The sequence below is a fragment of the Hyperolius riggenbachi genome, chromosome 11 (genome assembly GCF_040937935.1).
Source record: "Hyperolius riggenbachi isolate aHypRig1 chromosome 11, aHypRig1.pri, whole genome shotgun sequence".
NCBI lineage: Eukaryota > Metazoa > Chordata > Amphibia > Anura > Hyperoliidae > Hyperolius > Hyperolius riggenbachi.
In genome coordinates this window covers 128920188-128939943 of record NC_090656.1, presented here as the reverse complement: position 1 = coordinate 128939943, position 19756 = coordinate 128920188, and the positions used below count along the sequence as shown (strand labels likewise).

The window sequence follows — 19756 nt, the reverse complement described above, 5'->3', positions numbered from 1 at the left end:
TTAACTCGGATAGTGCTATTCGGATTTACACAGATATCCAGATTTATGGGAAGAAAGGGGTACAAATTTTCTCAAAATAATTGTGATTTGGTGTACCATACAGGTTTATGTAAAGTTTATTTGTTAATTTTTAATTCTTCAGATAAACCTAAAGACCCCAGTACTCACCTGGTAGGTTTAAGGCCTGGGTTATATTCTGGCTTAGGCTCAGGCACAGTCTGTTGTCTGAATGAGGGAACACGGTAAGGATTTCCATTAGGAGGAGATGTCTGAAAGAGAAATGCATTAGATGTGAACAAGTCCATTGATTAAAAAAAAAAAGTAGATCAGCACATAGACTATTCTATGGCCAGTCGCTCCCAATTAATAGTTTTGCAGCTAATGCATATGCAGAGCTTTTGTTTTTGGATTCAAGGTGCGTTCGTTGTCTCTACTGGGAGGGGCTCAGCGCATCTGTTGGCACCCAATCATAGGCACAAGCTGATCTACTTTTTTTAGTTTTTTTTGCATGTTTTACCTTTCACTTCTAGTTGCACCCAGGTTATGCATATGCATGTTTTCAATTTAGTTAGAGGTAGGGCCCCTCCCACCAGGGCCGGTTCAAGTAACAATTGGGCCCTAGGGCAAGATTAGCCTGGGGGCCCCCCAACAGACACCCACCAAACCAAAAAGCGTCATTAGAGGCCCTTTGTTGTAGCCAAATCTCCCTCCTGGGCCCCTGAGCTGGCTGCTGACCCTCCCCCAATCACCTCCCAAATTAACAGACTCTGCAGAGTCCCTGGGGAGCAACAGTTAAGATGGGGAGGGACACCTCGGGGGCCCCTACAGGCTCTGGGGCCCTGGGGCAACTGCCTATTTTTTCCTATGGTAGCTCTGGCCCTGCCTCCCACAGAGGAAAACCTCATTGTGGTGGGAAGGTCAAGTACTTGATAATTTGAATGCAACCTATTATGGAAACCAATATCCTCCAATGGTAGTTAGGTGCATCTGATTTAAATGCAGGGTGTGCATGTTGCCTATTAGTAAGCTCTGCACACTCATGCAGGAAGTCATGTGGATGCAGTTTGTCTTAAAGGGGCACTACAGCGAAAAACTGTAAAATTTAAAATATGTACAAACATATACAAATAAGAAGTATGTTTCTTCCAGAGTAAAATGTGCCATAAATTACTTTTCTCCTATAATGCTGTCACTTACAGTAGGCAGTAGAAATCTTGCAGAAGTGACAGGTTTTGGACTAGTCCATCTCTTCACAGGGGATTCTCAGCAATGCTTTTATTCTTTATAAAGATATTCCCTAAAAAGGATTTTAACAATGATGCTGGTCAGCTTCCCTGCTCCCCTACACAGTTTTTTTTGGCAGTTGGACAAAGCAACTGCCATTCACTAAGTGCTTTTGAAAATAAATATATCCCTGAGAATCCCCTATAAAGAGATGGACTAGCCCAAAACCTGTCACTTCTGTCAGATTTCTACAACCTACTGTAAGTGACAGCAACATAGGAGAAAAGTAATTATGGCTCATTTTACTCTGGAAAAAATGTACTTCTTATTTGTATATGTTTGCACATGTTTTAAATGTTACAGTTTTTCACTGTAGTGCCCCTTTAAGTAGTGCTGCCTTTCTCCGCTGTTTACAAAAAAAGTTAATTGATTAGCATGAGCTGTCAGGTCTAATATGTTTCTGTGCATTAACAGTCGTAAAAAAAATGGGCGTAAGCACTAGTTATTTTGCACATGTTGAACTGTTGGCTATTAAAATTTTAATGGATACCTGAACTGAGAGTGATATGGAGGCAGCCATATTTATTTCCTTTTAAACAATACCAGTTGCCTGGCAGCCCTCCTGATCTATTTGGCTATGGTAGTGTCTGAAACACATACCTGAAACAAGCATGGGGATAATCCAGTCACACTTCAGTCAGAAACATCTGATCTGCATATGCTTGTTCAGGGTCTATGGGTAAAAGTATTGGAGGCAGCAGGACAGCCAGGCAATTGGTATTGTTTAAAAGAAAATATATATAGCAGTCTTTATATTCCTCTCAGTTCAGATGTCCTTTAGGTATAAAATTATACTGCAGTACATTTCTGAGCTGAGATCATATTATCTCTCAACTCAACTTTTATCTCTATTATGGTGGCCATACACGGTACAATAAAAACGTTAGATTTTCCCGTTTATTCGATCTAAATGATCGAATTGAATGAAAGTTGAAAATATTTTTTTTTTCGATCAAGAAATTCGAACGATTATCCCGTTTTTTCGGGAAAAATGATCGGACATGCTGGAAAAATCTTTATATTCGATCTAACGGAATAATCGAACTAAATTATCTAATTGAAAAATTGTACCATGTATGGCCACCATTAGTTTGATTATTCTGTTAGATCAAATATAAAGATTTTTCCAGCATGTCCGATCATTTTTCCCGAAAAAACGGGATAATCGTTCGAATTTCTAGATCGAAAAAAAAAATATTTTCAACTTCCATTCAATTCGATCATTTAGATCGAATAAACGGGAAAATCTAACGTTTTTATTGTACCGTGTATGGCCACCATTAGACAGATATTTGCATCCAGCAGTCTCTGGTCTTTTGGAGGTGTATCCTCCAGCTTCACGGGAAATGGAACCCTAATGAATAATGCAATATACGCAAAATTCTTATTGTAGCCCCATTTTAGTTTACTGGCATGTAACCTCTTGTATACACAATATAAGCTGTGACTTTGTGCCTCTACTGATAGTACACTAGATACTGTGTGTGTTGATCCATGTTTGAAAAATCACAAAAAAATCCTGTCTGATTGTCAAAACTACCTCTCTGATCGTCAAATGTGTATCTGCACTGCTTAAAGACATATGCAGTGAAAAAGTACAGTACATGAAAGTTACATAGCTAGCCTGGTTAGAAAAAAAGTCTTCCATATTTTTAATCAAATAAATGTGTTTTTTTTCACACGGGTTGGTTGGCTAAGCATCATAAAATTCTTTTAGGTCAAGGCGATATTGATGTGCCAGCCAAGGTTATTTCTCACAGGGGTAAAAACCTATAAACAAAGATTTTTCTCCCCTATTTTCCCTTTTTTCCCCAAAAAGACTTCCATCCATCGAGTTCAATCAGCAAATATAGTACAACTCTAGCCTGCACCCTCTCATATCCCGTTTGATCCAGAGGAACACAAAATACACCATATTCTACCTCTAGCATTTCTGCAGACAGGTACACATCACATATACAGTCAGTTCAGCCGTAGCTTAAATCTGCATGACATATCCAGCCAACAGTACTAGTACAGGAGATGTTTTCTAAGAAGTACAGAGTACAGAATGGGCCACTTACAGTTCTGGGTGGAAGCATTTCCATTGGCTTTGTTGGCTGGAAAACAAATATTAAAAACAAATATTAATGATTAATAGTATTACCTTGTCTTTATGTTACACATTTACTCAGATTAGTTGGCTTTACTTTTGGTTTCATTATATTAGAAATGTTAGGATGCCCTCTTCTGGAGTAAATCTAAACCAACCTTTCCTTCTTCTGTAGGACTCCAAGCCTTCGAGCAGCTAAAAATATCAGTCGCCATTGACAGCACCTTCATTAACCACTTGCCGACCAGTGGATTTTACACTGATCGGTGCTGCGTGGGCTCTACAGCCCGCAGCACCGATCAGGAGTCCAGCAGGGCGATCAGACTACCCCCCTTTTTTCCCCACTAGGGGGATGTCCTGCTGGGGGGGTCTGATCGCCGCCGGCCATCTGCGTTTTGCGGGGGGGGGGGCTTCTCAAAGCCCCCCTCCGCAGCCATTTCTGCCCTCCCGCTCCTTACCTCCCTCCCTCCCTCTCTCCGTAATGCGCAGGACGGAGTTCCGTCCTGCGCATTGAAGGATAGGCTTCAGCCTATCATATGCCGGCGATCCCCGGCCAATCAGAGGCCGGGGATCGCCGATCTGCCTTACGGCGCTGCTGCGCAGCAGCGCCGTATGATGTAAACAGCGGGGATTTCTTCCCCGCCTGTTTACATTTTGCCGGAGAGCTGCGATCGGCGGCTCTCCGGCTGTTCACGGAGACACCCTCCGTGAACTGACATGGAAAGGCCGCTCGATCGAGCGGCCGTTTCCATGGTAACCCGCAGACGACCAGTTTACGCCAATCGGCGTTAGCTGGTCGTCAAGAGGTTAAAGGGGGCTGTAGCATCCCCAAATATACTGCATATGTAAACCCCTTTTTTTTTCTAAAATAGGCTCCTGTATGTCCCCATATATATATATATATATATATATATTTTTATTTATTTATTTTTTTTTTTTACCTGGACTGGGTGCATTTGTCTGACTTTTAGGAACTGTACTGTACAGTGCCAGTGGAATTGTGGGAAGTTTTCTTTTTTTCTTAGCTACAGTATCAAGCTGCTAGAATTTTTTTCTTTGGGGGGGGGGGGGGGTCGCCCTCCACCATGTGGTCTGAAAAAAAAAATGGCCCTCCATGCCCACGAAGTTGGACAGCAATGGACTACTTAATATTTTTATTTTGACTACTTGATGAATTATCATGAGGCATCTGACTACTTGATTATTTTATCTAAAATGTATCTGGTCGGACCCACCGCTATTTATTACACCTCTACTTATTATGTGTATTTTTTTGTTATTTTGTGTATTTTTACGTCTGTCCATGACCCATCATGACCATGCCCATGTTCCAGTGCGTGGTGACACCCATTTATTGTTGCTGCGGAGCACTACGTGCGCCACATGTGGACATCTCCCTGTTGGGGACTGTCCTCAGAAGTGCTAACAATCTATTCCCAATCTAATGTCCTACCAAATTATGTGTAATATATATATATATATATATATATATATATATATATATATATGTGTGTGTGTGCAAAATTTCTAGAGTACATGCGTATGTGAGCCCAAAATGGAGGGGGGGGGGGGGAAGGGATCGGGCAGGGGTGGGGGAGGAGGGCCCTGGCTAAAGCTTTCCTGGTGGGCCCTTAGTGTCCCAGTCCGACCCTGGATGAGACCCACACAAACACAAGGAAAACATACACACTTCATGCTCAAAGTGTCCTGGCGAAGAATCCGATCTGGTATTCTAGCACTATGCCACTGTGCTGTCTACATATTACACAGTGTCATCTCAGCTTGCTGTCCAGGGCTATAGAAGTAGCAATGTGTGCATCATTGGGGCTGCCATCTTGTTGTTTTGGTGGGAAAATAGCAGTAAATGCAAAAGGGGCAGAAAGTAGAGCGAGCAGAAAACAGGACGGCAGTCAAAAATTATTTAAAAAACAAATGAACATCCCATTTGTAATTGAAAACCTGTGGCTCCTGACTGAGTGTCCTGGTGAAAATCCCAAATACCTCTCTCTTTAATAACTTTCTGTGAACATCAACTCTCCTCGCACCTCCACACTCCCTTTCAAAGCCACAGAGAGAGGAACTCTCATATCACCATTATGTACACCTCGAAAGGTGCCAAGACACTTTGGCCACATTCCCTGTCTCCTTATCTGATAGTGAATTGTGGAAGTATCAATAAAGAAGATACTGGCTGCAAATTGTATGTTTGTTTGTTTGTTTTCAAATCTTTTTGCTATCTTTAATTGACATGTAACAGATCTGGTGTGGTGGAGCACATTGAGGGATATTACTCTTGCTTCATATTGCAATTACTCCCAAGAGCTGCTATACCTCCAAAATAATATGCATGAATACATTTTGAATGGAGTCCACTAAATAAAACAGGAAATCAGTGTCAATAATTACTCTGTATAGTTCTAAGCTAATGGACAGAGTGGAGAAGACATGGATTCCAGAGAAGAAGAGGTTGTACGCCACTCTAATAACCACAATATGTTAGACAAGAATGCCTAAACATAACTGGTGTAAACTCCACTAAGATACATACCTCATCATGCATCATCTTGGGTTTAACAAGCTCTGGTGGGGGCGTCATGTCCAGCTCCCAAGGAGCTCCCTGGAAGATGTCTAGGGGAGGGACCCAGCCATTGTTGAATTTTGGAATGTACTGTGGAATGACCGGTTCTCTTGGCCACTCTGCCCTGGAATTCGAAAATAAAAGCAGGATACAGGAGTCAGCTGTTAATGGCATATGTGTTAGTACTTATGAAAAATACTGCTTTTTTATTTTTTACTTTATTGGTTAATATAGCGCCAGCATAATACGCTGCACTTTTACTGAGAACACTGAACCAGTGGCATTGGTTACCATGACTGCAGGAGCTTATTATCAGATGTTTCCAGATGCAGCCACACTGGTTCCAATGCAGGGTGAACGTGTAAGCCAATCACCATTTCTATTGTGGAAGGAGACTGGGTTACTATAGCTCAACATCATTTAAGCATGTAACCCTTTATTAATGCTTTCGCATACTGTATGTACCCCTGTTGTGGGTAACATTACCTAAATTCCTAAAACATCCCCTTTTATTTTTTCCTCTCCTGTGTGGTGATGGGTCCCATTTTAGATCCAATCCACTATTCTCTTCCGCACATCTTCGTTGGTGTACCCATCCTTATTTACTTTTTTCCTCACTTTCTCTTTTCTAGTCACACTTTTCTCACTTTCACCTCTTTTCCACTTGGGTCACACTAACACCTCCCCTCCGCCCCCTTCCCTCCCCCCCTTCTTGGTCCATTTAAATGCCCCTGTGTTATTAATACGTTACCTCTAGGCGAACCTGCCAATTCGTGTGAGAATATCTCCACGTTTAAGAGGTTCTCACTGCTCTGTGCGTGTATTTCTTTCACTGCACGGAGCTCCCCTGGGTTGCTATGGCAACCTCACAACAGAACCTACTACGTAGACTTTGGGGGTGGGCGCTCGGCCGGGGATCATCTGATCGCAGCGTCATCAATGACGCGCTCAGATGACCACTTTGGCTGGCCGTGCACTCCTCCACCCTCATCACAAAGTCAGACATTCTGGGCCAATTATTTGGGAGGGGCATTCCCCCCTGCGGCGATCCGGAAGTGCGACCTTTTGTCTGCATTTAACCTCGCCGCCCTTCTAGCCACCGTGTGCACACCCCACCTCAGAAGAAGCTTGGCGTTTAGCCTAGTGAAACGGTCGTAAGGTCGTGCACCAGCGGCGCCCACAGCTGCCACCTCCCACCACCCAGGTACAGCAATTGGATTTATTTAATATATGATTCCCTCATGCATGTCAGTTTGCATTGCACATTTGCTTTTTTGCACAGCAACGTTTTGTACAAGTTTTTGCATCTTTGTCTGCTGTAATAAACTATAGTGCCAGACTTTCTTTTTCTCCTATGGACTTTGTCACATTAATTTCCTCACCTGGTTACTTATTACAATGAGCAACTCTTGCTGTGCATGACACTAATGGCACCACACCTGGGCAGCAACTGATGTACTGACACAGTGTGTTCATTGGAAAGTTTTTGGAAACCAGCTCAGGTGAAGAAATAAAGAAAAAGATGTGTTCCATGTACAGGTGGTGTTCCTGCAGCAGCACCACCCATCTATGCTATGGCATGGCTTACTGAGGCTCTGCGAGGTCTGAGGCCCTTTTCCACTAGCAGCGATTGCGATGCTGAATCGCAGAATCGCAAAACACAAGTGATTTTTGAATCGCTATGGTTGCCACTTTAACATAGGAATCGTGGTAGGTATTTTCCACTACTGCGATTTTTACAAAAGCGCGATCGCGTTTGAGAGCGATTTTACCATGATTTTGCATTGTAAGTGCATTGCATATGCAAAATCGCGATCACGTGTAACAATCAGTGACAAATTGCAGTAGCTGGCGTTTAGCAATTGTGATTGCTAGTGGAAAAGGGCCCTTAGACCACCGCAGAACATAACTGATCTGGCAAATCTGGTCTTGATTTCTTAATAAATGTCTGATATAGCACTCAATCATTTTCACACCTCACCTGCATCATATCGGACCACAGAGAAGTTTACTAAAAGATTAGTGAAATAGCAATCATACAGTTGATTTTTTTTTCTGTAACAAATCTAGCTGATTACATTGACACAACCATTATTTCACCATTATATCACAATCCTTTCAGTACTTCCCTATGATCTGCATTTTGCTTTAGAACAGTTTTTTTTCCATCTGTAAGGCATGGTTCACAGTGGTCAGTTGCATAACGCATGCGTTAAAATGTGTGTCAACTGCAATGGACACTGGACATATGTAGATTTTCATACAAAGCCTGCATGCAGAGAGTTAGAGTAATGCAATCAGTTACAACGCAGTGGTGTGAACAGACCCATAGAATTGTATGGGCAGTGAAGTGACATGCAGACTTATTCTGCAACACAGTTGAGCACTGTGAACTAGGTCTGAATGAATCTAGTCAACCTAGTTAACCCACTAACTGCCATGCCATTTTGTGCTGCAAACAGTAACTATATATCATATTAAGATGCTCCACCAAAACGGATAGATTATGCCCCCTTCTTCAGTGCTCCTCATCAGTGCTGCACAAGGAAGCCCCCCACCGCTCCTCCATAGGCCTGACCATATTATTTGAATTCCTCTTTTATGTACCTTGATTTGGTCCATCGTTCTCCCAGACTTTCCCATAACTGCATTTCAATTGGGGTAAGATGACCTCTTAGGAAGTCAACAGCGTCTTTTGACAAGAGAGGACAGGTGATGGATCTTCCCATGTCTGGACCTCCAGAGCTGTTAATTATCTGCAAAAAAAATGTAGAGTTTTATAGTGAATTATCACATATGATGTCAGACCATGACCATCAGTCCTGTACGCCTGGCTCCAATTCCAAGAACATTGTAAGGACTGAATCGAGACCTAATAAATATCATTGAAAGAAATTCTATCTCTTATAAGTATAAACTGCTGTCACATATGGTTGTACAGAAAATTTGATAAAGAACATGTTAGCTGGTGAAACCAGCTATAATATGTTTTGATCTGATTTGAATCAACATGAGGTATTGGTTATGCAAGCTTACACTTGGTGTTCTATTGTTTAGTTTATGGGAGGTTTTTTTTTATATGTGCTCCTTATTGTATCTATTGTGTTCACATAGTTGTTGGCTAACTCATACTTGTAATTTATCAGGACATGGGTAGGCAAGAAGGCCATTATGCCCCCTTCTCCTCTAGGATTATTTACCAAATCTTTTACTGCATGAGGTGTCTTACCATCGACCTATGTAATGAGAACGTTCACTGTTATTGGACAGATTGGCCTTATGTGTTATTGGACAGACTTTACTACCCGATATGCTTGCTCCTGATTTCACACAATGTGATTCCATGGTTATAGTGGGATCATGTGCTTCAAGGTCATTAAAGTGAACCTGAAGGAAAAAAGTACTTTCCTCAGTAGGGGAAGCCTCTGAATTCCGAAGAAGCTTCCCTCGTCCTTATCTGCAGCCCCGTTCCAGGGGTAGAACCTCGAAAGTCCACCGACAAGCAGACACAGTATTTATCTTTCTGCTCTGACTCCAGAACACTAATAGTCGAGCCCGATCGAGTATAAACTGCACAGGCACAAGCTGTCTGCATCTGCACAGTAGAGTAGACACAATCAGGCTCGGCTATTCCTGCCAGAGCCCAAGCGGAAAGCCACTAGTACACCTACTCGAGGTGCGCCACTGTATTATTATTGTTGTGGACTGTTTCAGGTGTCGTGTCCCACCACTGGATTGCGCTGGCTAAAAAGGATGGGGGAAGCCTCATTGGGATTCAGATGCTTCCCCCTTCCGATATATCTTTTTTTTTTATAGTTTTTTTTTTTTCCAGATTCTCTTTAAGCCCGTCCTGCATATTGTTGTTGTTTTTTACATGTTAATTTTTGCCTGTTACAACCAATAAGAGCGACTTAACTTGAACATAATCGCTTACCATGGCCATTGGCCCAAACAGGAAATGGATCAGCTCCGCAGCACTGGGATTCTGGATATGCCTTCTCAACTTGGCCTTGAGTAAAACATCAAAAAAAAAAAATCAGCTTTTCACAGCAAAAACAGAATGGGAAAAAAATGTACAGAAATTATACACTTGTGTGAAAACTGTATTTTTAGTTAAACTTGTATTTTTACCAAGAGGTTAATGGCCAGCTTGATCTTCTGATAGCAGTCAATGAACTCCAGCTCTGTAGGTGGCCGGGACCGTAATGTCAGGACTCCCTCTGTGATTGGGTATAAAAAGACTATTGGTTTAGCCAGAAATGGAAGTAAAACAAAAAAAAGAGTAATTGCTATAGAAATATGCCATACAAAAGCCATGAATGTGGGTCATCTTTTCTTCAGTAGTGTTTTCTAGTTCAGCTTCAGTAACTGTTAGCAGTGCATGTGTTTTAGATGTCCAGGTAAAAGCGATAGCACATTAAAATTTGTAGTGTCTCAACTATATCAATGACTAACTATTGTTCACAGGACATGTCATCATATTTTTATATAGACTGAATGCTCTCATTTAGTCTGTTTTCAGTATGCTGGACTTAGCGCTATGTAATCTAACCTGAGGATATGTAAGGGAAATATCAATGAACTTTTGTAATGGTTCAATATTAGAAAAAGGGGCTGGGCACATCTAGTTAAAAAATAGCCAAAAAAATTATTATAAAATATGAAAAATACACATGATACAGACCACCAATGGAGAGAGAGGGCACAGCATGTTCAAAGGTCAACAGCCGTTTCGCACCTACCCTGATGAAGCACCCCAAGGGTTGGTGCGAAACGGCTGTTGACCTTTGAACGTGCTGTACTCTCTTTCTCCGTAGGTGGTCTGTATCATGTGTATTTTTAATATATTATAATACATTTTTGGCTATTTTTTAACTGGATGTGCCCAGCCCCTTTTTGTAATATTGAACTGTGGACACTGTTTGTTTTTGAGCTTTGAGCACTCCGGCAAGCCTTAGCTGGTCCTGTACACCACTCCCCTTCTTACAGCTATGAACCTTTGTAATGATCTAAATTTTGGATGTAGAGTGGGAAAGGGTAATAACTTATGGGAAGCTGTTACCACTGTCTGTGTCCCCCCAGTGGGGACTGGAGACCATTTTAATTCCCAATGATAGAGAGGGCCAACAAGTAAAGACCTGACAGAGGATCTAATTCTTTTTCCATAATGCAAGAAAAAAAAGGTTTTAAATGAGGCAATTATAAAAAATAACCTATCCAAAACCGATAGTAAGTTTAGTTTAACACTAGGTCGTTGTGTTGCACATCCTGTAAAAACAGGCCCACAATGGAGGGGAAAAATCATACAGAGCAGTACACGTGCGATGCATACACTAAAGCTACCAAGTGCCTTCTGACTGCAAATGAATGCACCCAAGTGGCAGCATTTGTAGGAAGCAGGAGATTTGGGAGCATGAGACAAGTGGACAAAAAGGGCGCCCCATTCACTCCCATTATAAAATGCGTTTAATGGGCGCCGAACAGGGAAAAAAGGGCGCCGGAGATTATTAACGTTTTCCAAACGGCGCCCGGAGATTTTTAATGTTTTATTACTATGCTTGTGATGATTTACGTTTAGAAAATGAGCCTGTTATGAATAACGTTTATAAAAATACTAAACATATTTATCCTATTTAACTAAAACATTATTTAACATTTTAACCCTTACTGTTTGTAAAACATTATTATTCACAAAATAAAGCGATCAGTACGTAACGTAAATTGCAATATATTTTTTACAATCAATATTTGTAAAACATTTCTAAAACATTATTATCCACCCAAAAAAATTATTTAAATTTTTTTATTTAAATTTTTTATTTATTAATGTTTGTAAAACATTATTATCCATAGGGGGTCTTAGGCTTAGGCACCACCAGGGGGTCTTAGGTTTAGGCACCACCAGGGGGGTCTTAGGTTTAGGCACCACCAGGGGGGTCTTAGGTTTAGGCACCACCAGGGGGGTCTTAGGTTTAGGCACCACCAGGGGGTCTAGGGGTTAGGGATAGGTACAGGGAGGGCTTTGGGGTGGTTACTTTTAGGCACCACCAGGGGGGTCTTAGGTTTAGGCACCACCAGGGGGGTCTTAGGTTTAGGCACCACCAGGGGGGGTCTTAGGTTTAGGCACCACCAGGGGGGGTCTTAGGTTTAGGCACCACCAGGGGGGGTCTTAGGTTTAGGCACCACCAGGGGGGGTCTTAGGTTTAGGCACCACCAGGGGGGTCTTAGGTTTAGGCACCACCAGGGGGTCTAGGGGTTAGGGATAGGTACAGGGAGGGTTCTGTGTGAGAGTAGAGTTAGGTATAGTTTTAGTACAATTTTAATAATACTAATCAACAGTTATTATGAATGTACTTATATTAATATAATTGTTATAAACAATATTTTCACATTTTATTATAATAATAAACAATAAATCAAGATTATTCATAACTACCGGTATATATAATTATAATATTTAAACAAATATTACTGTTTTTTTAACAAACGTAATTATAAGTTTCAGTTTAGAAACAGGGAAGATTAACGTTTTAAGAATTGCCGATTTCATACACATTATTTAATGATTTATAAATTGTTAAAACACTATTTGTAAATGAAATTCTACACAATATTTTTATAAACGATAATACTGCTTATCGTTTACACCACGCGCCCTTTTTTCCCAACGCCCTTTTTTGATGTACGCGCATTTGTAACCCCAAACCAGGCAGCATTTTAAAACTCGTTTGACACTTGGATCGGTTACTTGGCAGCAAGAAACCACATTATGTGGTGTCTAAGTGCGTCTGAAGCCTTGCTCAAAGGTGACTTCATATGGTGGCCACCTCTTCACCTGTGCCAAATGCAAGCAAGCGCCCAGCTGGTGCATGAAAGCAGCTGACAGGCAGTGAATTCACCGCCTTCAGCATCCCATGTGAAAGAGGCCTAAATTAAAACTTTGTGTAATTTGCAAAAAGGTGTTCCTATAATCTTTTTATTTCATAATGCATACTTTCTGTAGGACTCACTGTTGAGAGCACTCTGTGTGGGCTGCTGCAGTAGAGAAAATGTTTAGAAAAACTGGATCGTTATAAAAAAAAGTATATTCCTTCCCAATATCCTGAAAACCCCTTTCTTATTTGCAACAGCATTTGTTATCAGCAGGTTGGAGCAAGGCAGTCTGTGTTGTGACTTATATTGAACTCTACATCAAAACTGTCCTAGCGTAGCTGGACTGCAGAAAATATGAGCAGATGATCTAATATGGTTATAAATGTCTTTCCTCCCACCTATGCATGTTTTAATGACTGAGGCTGAGGCTTCACTGTAGCTAAATCATTCCATGCAGCCAGGGGAAAAGAGTTGTGTGCAAACAGAGTAGCTATCCAATATCTGGGAAAAGTGGGAGGTGATTTGAGCTAAACCATGGGAAGAGAGAAGGGTAAGGACAATTTGTGGAGAAGCTTTCTGTTGATTGGAGATTTTACAGCCCTTAACACAGTCTACTGGTACCTTCATATGGTAAGGACAATTTATTGTGAAATTACAGGTTCTCTTTTAAAAGAAGCACAGTAATTATTTCTCTTGCAATTGTGTAATGAGATTGGAAAAACATGCCCTTTTGGCAGCCGCCTACAACTAAAGTTGAGAGAGTGCGGAGCAAATAAAAGAGATAAGGATGCCAGGGACGGAGGTGAGACCTGATTCATCATTACCTGTGTCTTCATGCAATAATGAGTTCATGCCAACAATTACCTGCTGGGGCTTTCTTTTTGTTCTTTTTGCCTTTCTTCCTGTGATTCAGATCTTTCATTGCAGCAGCTGCTTTTTGGAGTTTTGCAACAAAGAATTCTATGTCATCTAAAGTGCAGTTTAAGCATTGCTGCAACAGAAATGGAGAGAAAACAAGGCGTTCTTATGAGAAAATCCAGCAAAAGTCACATGACACCGACACAGATAACCTGCCCTGGCCCTTATTTGCTTGTATATTGAGACATTGACAGTAGTGGATGAAAAATCTGGCTGCATGAATGCCTCAATGCACATACGCAAACATCATGCAATGCTTTCCACTGTTCCTGTGCTCGTCAGTCAAGCATGTCATACTGCAGAGCTGAGGAGGAATCATCATATTATTTATCATTTACATATATGAGGGTCATCCAGAAAATGACAACTGTTATTATTTAATCAACCACGAAACATTTTATTTATTTTAGACATGCTGTATTTTCCGATTATTTCTTCACAAAATCATCTACTTTAGTTAAACATATTTTTTACAAGATAAATCTCTTTTTTGTAATAGCATCGCGCTCCTCACCTATGGGTTAGAGGGATTTGGGATCGGGGGGGGGGGGGGGGGGGGGAGGGCTTCATGTTAATGCTGCACAACAGTTACTGCCACTCTGCAGTCATGTGACAAGTGGTGCAGGGAGAGAAGAGATTAAGGCCGCTTTCACAGTGGGACGTTACAGGCGCACGTTAGAGCAGCCTGTAACGCACCCCACCGCACAGCAATGAAAAATCAATGGGCTGTTCACAGTGCCCACGTTGCATTACACAGTAACGCTGCACGTTCTTTTGACGTGCAGCATACTGTTGCTTCTAGCGGCTTAAGCTGCGTTAGACTGTTTGCACATGCTTAGTATGGGTGAATTTTTTTTATTTTATGGGCGGAGAGGAGGCGGGGAGAGTCCGCTACGTAGCCAGGCACATGGCTACTTATTATTCACTGCACTTGCAGTGTTTACTTCCTGGAGTGGCCGCTCACTGGCTGACGGGACCACGTGATGCGGAGAGCTCCGCTAACGTGGTCTCCGCAGCTTATCCGACAGAACAGGCGCACCAAGAGCTGCTTTTAACGCGGCTCTTGGTAGCGTCCTCCTCCACCACCACCAGGCGTTGCGTTAGGGGCATGTTATGCGACCTATAACGTCCCCTAAACGCAACGTCCTGGTGAGAAAGAAACTGACATGTGCAAGTTAGATCACACATAAAGAATGCCTTGTGTGTGGGCCTGGGTTTGTACTTTCCAGCGCCCAAGGCCCGTTGTCATCAACCTCCCTCCCAATTCTGTTCAACACCCTGACTAGTGACCACTTGTTTCGTTTTGTTGTTCTGTTTGTTCTGTCTGCTCTTCCCCCCCCCCCCCCCCCCATTCCACAAAGAAGCAGTGCATTGCCCTGTTCACTCCCTGTAATTGTGCACTCCTGCCTGCATGCACAGAAGCCGATAGCGCTCTTGTATGAGTAGCACTTGTCTAGTATGCATACCCAGAACACTCCCAGCCTCGGATGCTGTGCACATCCATAAAGGAGCATGAAATTACAAAGAGCACAGGTGGACAGAGCCACAAACCGAGCCAGTCCTCTGTGCGACTGGCTGCAGTCAGAGCCACAAACAGGTGACAGGGCAGCGCAAGGAGAGAAGCCCATACAACATAGAATTTAGCATATGTACATCAGTCCCCTGACACCTCGGCCAGCAATCAGCCTAACAGATCAATTTGGCCAAGAGTACTGTAATTCCCACTCACATCGCTCACTGCATGATGTCACTCCTGCAACGCCCCCACATAGCTATAAGTGTGTTATGTATTTACCAAAAGGCACATACATGGAATAGTCCCAAATAATATTAAGCTCATTCTCCATGCATTTTTGCTCGGATGTTGAAGTGTCTGGTGCAGATCCTTACTAAGGTATGGTGAGCCTGCAAGGTAGCGTTACATCATTCTCTCTTAAAGAGAAGCTGTTAGGTATAGGGTCTCAGAGACAAAAAACACATATATCAGTAGCTAAATACTGGCTGTACTTACATTACATATGCATTTCACTGTCCACGTTTGGATTTCACAGAATTTTTATATAGTATATGCAGAGAATGATGCTCCTGACAGCTCATGGCAGGTTCCATGTTTGTCTGTCTTGTCTGAAGCCAATTGTGATGTCATATCCTCCCTTACCCTGCTTCCTGATTAATTATACATTAGCCCTCCCAAGTCCCAGCCCTCAGACACTCCTACCAGTCTCTGGTCTTATGCTCGGTACACAAGATGCGTTTTCCCGCTCGATCCGCGGGTCAATCGGGATAGATTCGATTATTTCCAACATGTTAATTATGCCAAATCGACGGCAGGAACGATCGAAATCCGAATCGAGCATGTTGGAAATAATCTAATCGACCCGCGTATTAGGCACTCAGCGGGGAGCGATCATGTCTGGGTTGCGTGCGATCTCGCTGTCAGTTGGGGTGGGGGGAGCTGTGCGAGCGATTGCGTTGTCAGTCGCGGGGGGGTTGCGGATGATTGCGATGTCATTCAATTTGCGGGCAGTTGCGATATCGGTCGTTTTGCTTGCGATTGCGATGTCAGTCGTTTTGCTTGCGATTGCGATGTCAGTCGTTTTGCTTGCGATTGCGATGTCAGTCGTTTTGCTTGCGATTGCGATGTCAGTCGTTTTGCTTGCGATTGCGATGTCAGTCGTTTTGCTTGCGATTGCGATGTCAGGCGTTTTGCGAGCGATTGCGATGTCAGGCGTTTTGCGAGCGATTGCGATGTCGATCGTTTTGCTTGCGATGTCAGTCGTTTTGCTTGCGATTGCAATGTTGGTCGTTTTTTTTGTGATTGCAAAGTCAGTCGTTTTGCGGCCGATTGCGAAGTCAGTCATTTTGCTTGCGATTGCGATGTCGGTCGTTTTGCTTGCGATGTCGGTCGTTTTGCGAGCGATTGCGATATCGGTCGTTTTGCTTGCGATTGCGATGTTGGTCGTTTTGCTTGCGATTTCCCTGTCGATCGTTTTGTGGCCGATTGCGATGTCGGTCGTTTTGCTTGCGATTGCGATGTCGGTTGTTTTGCTTGCGATTGCGATGTCGGTCATTTTGCTTGCGATGTTAGTCGTTTTGCTTGCGATGTCGGTCGTTTTGCGAGCGATTGCGCTGTCGGTCGTTTTGCTTGCGATTGCGATGTCAGTCGTTTTGCGAGCGATTGCGATGACGGTCGTTTGGGGGGGGTCCCGCCGATTGCGGGTGTCACTCGCGGGCGGGGGGGGGTCTGTGCCGCCGATCGCGGGTGTCACTCGCCGGGAGGGGGGTTCTTGCCGCCGATCGCAGGTGTCACTTGCGGGGGGGGGGGGGTGCCGCGGATCGCGGGTGTCACTTGCGGGGGGTAGTGCCGCCGATCGCGGGTGTCACTCGCAGGGGGTGGGTTGTGTGCCGCCGATAGCGGGTGTCACTCGCGGGGCGGGGGGGGGTTTGGTAGTGCCGCCGATCGCGGGTGTCACTCGCGGGGGGGGGGGGCTTTGGAAGGGGGGGCTGTCGCCGATTGCGGGCAGGGTGTCACTCGCGGGGGGGGGGGGGGGGAGTGTAGGATTTGGGGGGGTTGCCGCAGGCAGCCTGCAGCTGACACTCAGGGTGTCTGGATGGGGAGGGAAGGAGAGAGGGTCCAGCCAATGAGGCTGCAGCAGGGCTGGATAGGGAAATGAAGGGGTGGTGCAGGGAGGGCAGTAGAGAGGAAGTACGACCTTCCCATACTGCTTTGCAGGCTGACTGCGGCTTTTTCAGTCTGATGCGTCCTCCTAAACAGCCTGGAGATAAGGAAGGCTGCTATTCAGCCCACAATAAAGTAAGAGAGTTTTTTAACTTCAGTATTGATATTTGGCTTCCTTCCACACTGTTTAACACAGGGGAACATAGATCAAAATTACTTGTTTTTGCCTGACAGTTACTCTTTAAGTCCTCCATTGGTGAGATATCCTCCCCAGTAGTCTTAGTTCTTCTTCACTTTCAGAACCATCATAAGGTCACACGTAAGTGTGGCCATCCTTTGAACTCTCAATACTGATTTATATGTAAGAGAAATGGAGCAGGAAATAGTGGACCATGGCTTCACTTACTGTTTCTTTTTCAATTTTCCTTGCTAAGGCTTCTCTGGATTCCTCTTGTTCATGGGCCATGTTATTTCTTCTATCAAATTCTGCTAAGGTAAATATTGATAGCATTTGTTTTAGTGCAATAAAAGTATTAAAAGTAGAAAGCAAAAGCTGTACATGGTTATAATGTGTAATAGTTTTATATCAGAAAGTGTCATACAAGAAAAGACAAAATGAAACATAGATAGGGGTGTATGCAATAAACTGCATCAAGCAGAATTACCCCAGTAAAGTTGTGCTGCATGATGGGTAGAGCAGAATGCAATTCATCAACATGCAATGCATTACTCTCTGCTCATCGTGCATAAGACTTTACCCACATAATTCTGCTTAATGCACTTTTTGCATACACCCCATGGAGTGGTTGATCCTTGGACTGGTAGATCCAGTGCTGGGCCGAAATTACGCATTAGCGTAATTACGCATCGTAATTCACTACAAATGCACCGTAAGCGTTACGTGTAAGGTTACGGTATTACGCGTAATTGAATACGCGTAGACCGTAGGTTACTTTATTACGCGTAATAAATTACGCGTAAGACAGTAAACTCCCATTGAAATTACACAGTCTGCCGTAATCGCGTAATATTACGCTCCCGTATAATATAAAAAAGCCGCCGACTTTAAGGGTTAATAGAAAAGCCCCCTTAAGTGGTAAGAGCCTCAAATTTGGAGAATATATTAAGGAGATCAAAAGGAATAAGAGGAAAATTTTTTTTTTCAAAAAGACCTTATAGTTTTTGAGAAAATCGATGTTAAAGTTTCAAAGGAAAAATATATACATTTAAAAACCCGCCGACTTTAACGGTTAATAGCAAAGCCTGCTTAATATTTAGGAACACCAAATTCACAGGGTATATTAAGGGGATCAGTGGGAATAAGAGGAAAATTTTTTTTTTCAAAAAGACCTTATAGTTTTTGAGAAAATCGATTTTTAAGTTTCAAGGGCAAAAATGTCTTTTAAATGCGGAAAATGTCAGTTTTTTTTTGCACAGGTAACAATATTGTATTATTTTCATAGATTCCCCCAAGTGGGAAGAGTTTTACTTACTTCGTTCTGAGTGTGGGAAATATAAAAAAAAAACGACGTGGGGTCCCCCCTCCCAGACCTCTTTAACCCCTTGTCCCCCATGCAGACTGGGATAGCCAGAATGCGGAGCACCGGCCGCGTGGGGCTCCGCACCCTGACTATACCAGCCCGCATGGTCCATGGATTGGGGGGTCTCGGAAGGGGAGGGGCAGCCAAGCTTTCCCCTCCCCCTCCGAGCCCTTGTCCAATCCAAGGACAAGGGGCTCTTCTCCACCTCCGATGGGCGGTGGAGGTGGAGGCCGCGATTTCCTGGGGGGGGGGGGGCATCTGGGAGTCCCCTTTAAAAAGGGGTCCCCCAGATGCCCACCCCCCCCTCCCAGGAGAAATGGGTATAGAGGTACTTGTACCCCTTACCCATTTCCTTTAAGAGTTAAAAGTAAATAAACACACAAACACATAGAAAAAGTATTTTAATTGAACAAAAAACATAACCACGAAAAAAGTCCTTTAATATTCTTAATTAACCATTAATACTTACCTGTCCCTTTAAAAGCCAGTTCCCACGCAATATCCTCGGAAATATACTAATCAGTTACAATGTAACAAAGTTGTTACAATGTAACAACTTTGTTACTTTGTAACTCCACCGCACCCGACGTCACTCGCCACTCACCCGCCGGCCGCCGCATACACTAACGCTAAGTCCCCGCCGGCTCCCGCCGTCCACTCCGCCCACACCTGTCACCTATATACATGCTGGCACCCATGGGTGCCAGCATGTATATAGGTGACATGTGGGAGAGGCGGGGAGGGCAGCGAGAGCCGGCGGGACTTAGCATCCTGCGCCCGACAGAGCTCTG

The 19756-nt window shown here is 43.4% G+C and overlaps 1 protein-coding gene across 3 annotated transcripts in view; it reads right to left on the bottom strand.

Annotated features, from left to right (window-relative positions):
- The window catches only part of LOC137538570 (epidermal growth factor receptor kinase substrate 8-like protein 2), a 246829-nt gene that overhangs the window by 29096 nt on the left and 197977 nt on the right, over positions 1-19756 (bottom strand). For 2 of the 3 annotated variants that reach the window (XM_068260822.1, XM_068260824.1), the window contains 8 exons: positions 17831-17913; positions 13692-13818; positions 10086-10174; positions 9889-9963; positions 8562-8710; positions 5925-6078; positions 3348-3383; positions 169-269 (listed from right to left, as the gene is read on the bottom strand). In XM_068260822.1, coding sequence (XP_068116923.1) covers positions 169-269; positions 3348-3383; positions 5925-6078; positions 8562-8710; positions 9889-9963; positions 10086-10174; positions 13692-13818; positions 17831-17913 — 814 coding nt within the window. The remainder of the gene's footprint in view (positions 1-168; positions 270-3347; positions 3384-5924; positions 6079-8561; positions 8711-9888; positions 9964-10085; positions 10175-13691; positions 13819-17830; positions 17914-19756) is intronic. The other variant, XM_068260823.1, reaches the window with a different exon arrangement.